Here is a 6,519-nt window from a genome sequence, read left to right on the forward strand (position 1 = left end):
CCCACTCCGCCCGTCCCCCTCCCCGTCAATGCCCTGCAGTCCTCCTCCAATAAAACCATAAATAATCCCAGATTATTTATAAGCCACTTGTTTCTGTTTTTTTTTTTTGGTTCTTTCCCAGATTGACCCATGATTTCAGTGTGTCAAAAACACACTCAAATCAGACCTCATTCATTTTTTTTATTTTTTATTTTTTTTATTGTGTGCAAATGAAGCTTTTTAGTAATTTGCCACAAGTGGACTGTGTTGTTTTGACTGCAGTGATGCCAGTGCTAACCTTAGCCGTGCCACATCACTTACTTTAGCTTCCATTCTCCATCCATGAAACTGACTTGAATGTGTTTCCCTGTTTGCTGCAGGGAGTCTTCATGTACATCACAAACCGTCATGAGTTCGGGCGGCTCATCTCCACGGCCAACTACAACACCTCCCACTACAACAGCGACCTGTGGCAGATCTTTGAAAACCCTGTGGTGAGTCCTCGTTATTCTTGACATGTGAAAAGAAACCTCGTTCTAAGCAGCCAGAACCTGGAGATGCAGATGTGTAGAGATGTGATTTGTCATGTTGAGACTTTGTTGTTGTAGAAAACTCCCAAATGATGAGGTTTGGAACACACAGGGATGAGTCTCAGGGAAGAGGGGAACGTGTTGTTGTTAGCCATGTGGCTATTTATCTATGGCTAACTTGTTGCCTCTACTGGCTAATGTTCTGAAGCAACAAGCCTATAGCATAATGCTATTATTTTCTTCATTGCTCATTTGTAGCTGTGTTGCTATGTTTCTGCTAACTTTTACCTGGTAGAATCACAGCTCGTTCTTGATTGATTGATTTGTTTGCTTTCAGTATCATTTAACGTCCACATTTATATCTTGTTGACATCTAGCTTATTAGTAATTAGGTAAATGTCTATTTTTTTTAGTAACTAAAATTTTAAAAGATTAAGCCTAATTTTTCTTTACCTTTTTAAAGGATATGATATGCATTTTGTCTATGTTTGAACTAGATTTGCTAACTTTTATATGAAATGTTCGGCTATTTGTTAGTGTAAAGTCTTCTTTTTTTAGCTAACATCTACAGAGCTACTGTTCCGTACCTACGACTAGGACCGAAACTGGTTCTTGCTTAGCTTTTATCTTAGCTTTATATTCCGTTAGCACAACAAACTACCAAGAACTTCAGCAGTGAGTGTCGACATTCAGTCGCACATGATCTGAATTCTCTGACTAGTCAGATCAGCAGCCATCACCCACTGAGGTTATGAGCCATAATGGAAACTCTACAGATTTGGGTTTGAATATCTTGAAGTATTCAGTTTGATAAAGTTTCTTAACTGATGAAGGGAGGTGATGGAGTGTGTTTGGCCTGTAGGGCCGTGCGTCACAGTGAAGGGGATTAACCATCAGAGGAATCAGAGACGGGAAAGGTCAGAAGAACAAAGAGCTTTAATCTTTTGTTTCTTCCTGTAGGACTGGAAGGAGAAATACATCAACGAAAACTACACTCGAATCTTCACTGAAAACTACTTGGAGGAGGTTGGTGTTTGTGTTGATTACGAATCGTAGACTTAGACTAGAAAAAAGGATGACATCATATTGAAGACGAATCTTAGACTAGAAAAAAGGATGACATCATGGTCCAACATCTGGGCATCACATCAGACACAGAGCCTGGAGTTAAAGGTGTTTGTCTTTGTGTGTGAACTGCAGCCCTGTCCAGATGTTTACTGGTTCCCAGTTTTCTCAGAGAAGGCCTGTGACGAGCTGGTGGAGGAGATGGAGCACTACGGTTCATGGTCTGGAGGAAGACATGAGGTGAGTGTCGTTAACCCAGGCTGACCGCAGGGTCAAGGTCAACACTCTGTAGACACACGTGTGACGGCCGAGTCAAGTCGACCGTCACCAGGGCAGACAGTAACACAGCTGCAAAAATATTTCAAATTCTTATGCATTGATGTGGAGTTATTTATTGGCACTTCATCTGTGCAACATTCAGCTAACTTTTTACTAACGTTAGGAAAACTTGTATTAATTTCTAGGAACTACAGTAAAAAAAAGTACAAAATGCAAGATGTTACATTAGATTCAAACGTGTAGCTGTAGCAGTAGGCTTCATTGACTTTAACCTTTAACACCATACACTTCTAGTGGTCCATTCAAATGACTTTTTTCTGTAGATGTGATAAAAGTATTTGTTTCAGTTTTATATATATTTGTCAGGTCGTTAACTGTCTGCGACAACATATCGTCCAAACGCATCGTTTTATCGCCATCATCTGCAGGTCCACTGTGTGGCAGTAAAATCAGCCTGATGTTGTGTCATGTGCTGTTTTATGTCGTATGAAATTGGTAATTAATGTTCCCCCAAAGTCTGAGCCTGAGAGATTAACTCTAAACTTTGAAAAACACACGCCGGGTCATAAAGCAGCGGCGCAGGCAGACGAGAGAAGAAGAAGAAGAAGAAGAAGAAGACAGAACACATGGACACATGGACACATCATCAGCATCATGGCCAGAACTTCTGGAAACATCATCAGCATCATGGCCAGAACTTCTCAAACTAGAGTCTCTCTCTCTCACACAGGATGCTGAGTCATATCTTCTGTCCCTAATTTTACGACTCTTTTTGCTCTTTCTTTCCAGGATAAACGTATCGCAGGAGGCTACGAGACAGTTCCCACGGACGACATCCACATGAAACAGATCGGCTTTGATAAAGAGTGGCTGCACTTCATCAGGGAGTTCATATCGCCCGTCACGCTAAAGGTTTTCTCAGGATATTACACCAAGGTCAGTGCTACAAACGTTCATGTGAGCCGTTAGCATTTCAGCTAAAAACAGTTTTCAGTAGCTACGTCCACACGTCTTTATCTTTGGTCACGATGTTTTTACAGAGGTAAAAGCTCGGGTTGGTACGGTTCTGATACTTGAATGAATGCATTTAAACTAGTGTTGCTACTCAAAGCTGCAGAAACGGTTGCCTCCTTCTTCAGGGACTAGTACGCACTTGTTACTGACACGCTGTGATAATATGTGCTCAGTGAAAAGTTGAGTTTGTTTGACTTCTTTGTGCCGTCTGTACTGCAGGGTTACGCCATCATGAACTTTGTGGTGAAGTACACGCCCGGACGGCAGTCGTACCTGAGGCCCCACCACGACTCCTCCACCTTCACCATCAACATCGCCCTCAATAGTAAAGACTCAGACTTTCAGGTACAGAGATGGAACAGTGAACAGATTATTTAACATTTCAGCCAGACTAGATTTGTTTTGTTGGCCTAAGTTTAAGTTTATGTTTTCAGTATTTCAGTAGTATTGAGTTATGTTATTTTGTTCTATTTATAGACATTACTGTTTTACATTTTATATCTAACTTAATATAGACTGTTTTTTGTCTTTATTACTAAAGTTATCCATAAATAGTAAAATACAACATACTGTACTTCAGGAAGTTTAAAGTACTGTATATTTAACTACTTTTTAAATTTACTTCATTAAGTTAACTCAAGCTGAAACATATCTTTTTTTACCTTTATTCTGTCTTATATATTGTCCTACAGTTTACTCTTAGGAATTTTGCTTCTTGGCTGTTTGAACAGTTATTGGACATTTCTAAAGTTTTCTTAAATTTTAAAAATAGTCTTAATTTCTATTTGAATCTGTGATGTATTTCAATATAAATATAAATGCACTTGTCTTTCTCCTCTCTATCTTATTTCTCTAGGGCGGAGGTTGTCGGTTCCACCGTTACAACTGCTCCATAGAGTCACCAAGAAAAGGCTGGAGCTTCATGCACCCGGGACGACTGACTCACCTGCACGAAGGTCTGCCAACAACCAACGGTACCAGATACATCGCAGTGTCCTTCATCGATCCTTGAACGTTGCTGTACTTTAGTCTTTTGACCTTTGACCTCTTCTTCTGTCCTGTCCTGTTTAAAAGAAGAAAGAAAAAAACCTCTGTCAAACAGAGTGTAGAAGAAAACGAGAAAAGACATGAACAAGAAAATTCATGATTTTAAGGTAAAGAAATGACAGAAATGCCGGCAGGGTAAAATACTTAACTTTCATTTTCAACTTTTTGGTTATGGTTTCAAAACTCTGATCTCAGGAATTAACACATGCCGTAGTTTGCCATGTTTGTTTACTAACTTACACTCTGGTGCTTTTGCTAGCATTTAGCTAGGAAACTATTTTATATTTCAGGAAAAGACGTCTTTTATTGCATTCTTACTGTAGAAACTCAGCGTTGGTTCAACGTTGGTTCAACAATTCTTAGCCATCACAGAGGTTTGATTTGTGTTCAGTGGGGAAAAAAAGAATATATTTTTGTAATTTTGCACAAAAGGTTAAAAAAACAAACAGGATTCAAATATGAATTCTGTTTGGATGAAGTTAAATCCTCTTTAGTCTAAAAAGGTTTGTTTCCTGTCTTTGAAAATGACGACATTCAGTTGCTTTTCTGGAATTGTTTTTTTCCTGTGTTTTTCCTAAGAGATGTATGTGAATGGATTTTAGGACAGATTAAAAAAAAGGTTTTAACTTATTGTAAAAATTTAAATAAAGTCTTGATAAATAAAGTGTCTTCTTTTTATGAAAAGGGTAATTGAGGCACTGACCGTCTGCAGAGTCTGGCAGATACAGGGCGATGTCTGGATGGTGTCAGTTCATCTTCTTCATCTCATACCAAGTCGAATCCATCAGCCAATCAGGTTTGGCCCAGAGTCTTGTTCTGTGAGAGGAAGAGGAGTTTAGATCTGGACCTGAACGCCAACATCAAAATGTAAACCGTATGTTTAGAATTACAGAGAGCAGTTGTATCTTTTTTCCATTTGCAGTAAATTCACCAAAAAAGTGACTTTTGATCCAAACATTAAACTCATATGTTTTAGGTTTACATTTTCCTGGAAATTCAAATTATCGTTAACCCCTGCTAGACAAAGTAAAGCTAATTAACTGTAGCTAAGGTTAGCATTTAGCTTCTTACTGTAATAAAATACAGATATTATTTCAGCCATTTTGACTTTTGCTAACCAGAAGACTTTAAAAATTCTATAAAAGTCTTTGCAAAGTTTTTTTCGTATGTTAGCTAATTTTGGGCTAATACCAAAATTAATTACAGAGTATTTAGATTAATGTGGTCAGCTTTTAGCACAACATTTTAAAGCCAAGTTTAGTCATATATACATTTAAGGCTAACAGTTTTTGGCTAACTTTTCTTGGATTAATTTTACATTTCTTATGCTAGTTTTTGTTTATTTATTTTGTAGCTATATTCATTAGTATCTGTCCATGTCAAGTTATAAACTAGCTATTTTGTGCCGGCTCAATTAGACTATTAGTCTTTTAAAATATATGTGTTTTGTTCTGTTATCAGTCAGTCTCCAGGCTCTGACCCACAGGTGTCGTACACAGGGTTCAGTGTGATGATTTACATCAGCACAGATGTAGGTCAGTTTACACAAGGACCTGAACGCAAACATGTTCACGGAATGTTGGGCATATGGGAATTGTAAGGCCGATGATAGAACTGGTGGAGAGAGAAGAGTGTGTGAAGGGTGGAACTCACAGAAGTCACAGATCAGGGAGCCTCAGAGATGAAGGACGACACTGTACCACCAAGATGAATCAGCAAGTGGAGCTGGAAAATAAAAGAAAAAAACATGAACTCTGTTAGTTTTTGTTGGAGAAGTGGTTTCTGTGCAGACTTTACATGTAGAAACTAGAAAAACCGACATCAGATCAGAACATCAGACGAGAAAAGAGCCGACGTCCGGCTCCTTTTATCAGATCTCATTACTTTTTAGCACAAGCAGCAGCGATAACCCCTTCATAAAGCCTGGCTGAAGGATGAGCAGCAGAGGGGCATTAAGGAGAAGATGGAGGAGGAGGAGGAGGGGGGGGGGGGATAGAAAAAGGGTGAGAGGAAGAGTGCGTGGGGAAAAGGCTGTGAGCTGCTGAAAGAGCCCTTTGTGGCCGTCGTTTCCCCTGCTCTGCTTCACGTCTGAGACCTATGAAAGGTGACATTGATTCATGCCAGGCATGCTGGGTAACCTGCATTCCTGACGTGTTCCGACAGAAATGACTTTATCAAAAGGCAGTGATGGAGAAAAATGTCCCAGGTCTGAGTTATTATCTGGAAAAGGAACAAAGCAGAGCTTGATTTAATCTACACGCTAACTCTTAGCCATTTATGCCACAATCTCACGTTGTTACACCTAACAGTAAGGCCCATTTTCTTTCACTTCTATTTATTTGTTTTCACACAGACTGTTAGCTCTGTGGCTAACGGCTAACTGAGTTCTATTTACTCTGTTTTGGTTAGATTAGAGGGGGGGGGGAACCACAGAGGCTGCGTTTACAGTAGGCAGAGACAAATAGCCGTCAGTCGACGTGTCTTTTCTGAGTGTGTGTTTAGTCTTCAGTACTGTAGTTCAGACAGAGGACGGCAGCAGGGTGGGGCCACGGTTAGGGTGGGGGTCAACGTGTGTGTGTGTGTGTGTGTGTGTGTGTGTGCTCAG

General features: G+C 39.7%; 1 protein-coding gene and 1 long non-coding RNA gene across 6 annotated transcripts in view; one reads left to right on the forward strand and one right to left on the reverse strand.

Annotated features, from left to right (window-relative positions):
• Nucleotides 1-4,579, forward strand: part of plod2 (procollagen-lysine, 2-oxoglutarate 5-dioxygenase 2) — a 31,447-nt gene extending 26,868 nt beyond the window's left edge. For all 5 annotated transcript variants that reach the window (XM_025054393.1, XM_008307816.3, XM_008307814.3 and 2 more), the window contains 6 exons: nucleotides 360-473; nucleotides 1,470-1,535; nucleotides 1,710-1,814; nucleotides 2,643-2,789; nucleotides 3,087-3,212; nucleotides 3,724-4,579. In XM_025054393.1, the coding sequence (XP_024910161.1) occupies nucleotides 360-473; nucleotides 1,470-1,535; nucleotides 1,710-1,814; nucleotides 2,643-2,789; nucleotides 3,087-3,212; nucleotides 3,724-3,879 (714 nt within the window). In that variant the 3' untranslated portion in view covers nucleotides 3,880-4,579. The remainder of the gene's footprint in view (nucleotides 1-359; nucleotides 474-1,469; nucleotides 1,536-1,709; nucleotides 1,815-2,642; nucleotides 2,790-3,086; nucleotides 3,213-3,723) is intronic.
• The window catches only part of LOC103377153 (uncharacterized), a 119,345-nt gene continuing 116,633 nt past the window's right edge, over nucleotides 3,808-6,519 (reverse strand). The window contains exons 3-5 of the long non-coding RNA XR_003049340.1: nucleotides 5,568-5,639; nucleotides 4,618-4,730; nucleotides 3,808-3,930 (exon numbers count right to left, since the gene is read on the reverse strand). This is a non-coding gene — a long non-coding RNA (uncharacterized LOC103377153). The remainder of the gene's footprint in view (nucleotides 3,931-4,617; nucleotides 4,731-5,567; nucleotides 5,640-6,519) is intronic.

Source organism: Cynoglossus semilaevis, chromosome 3 (assembly GCF_000523025.1).
Source record: "Cynoglossus semilaevis isolate Cse_v1.0 chromosome 3, Cse_v1.0, whole genome shotgun sequence".
NCBI classification, from domain to species: domain Eukaryota; kingdom Metazoa; phylum Chordata; class Actinopteri; order Pleuronectiformes; family Cynoglossidae; genus Cynoglossus; species Cynoglossus semilaevis.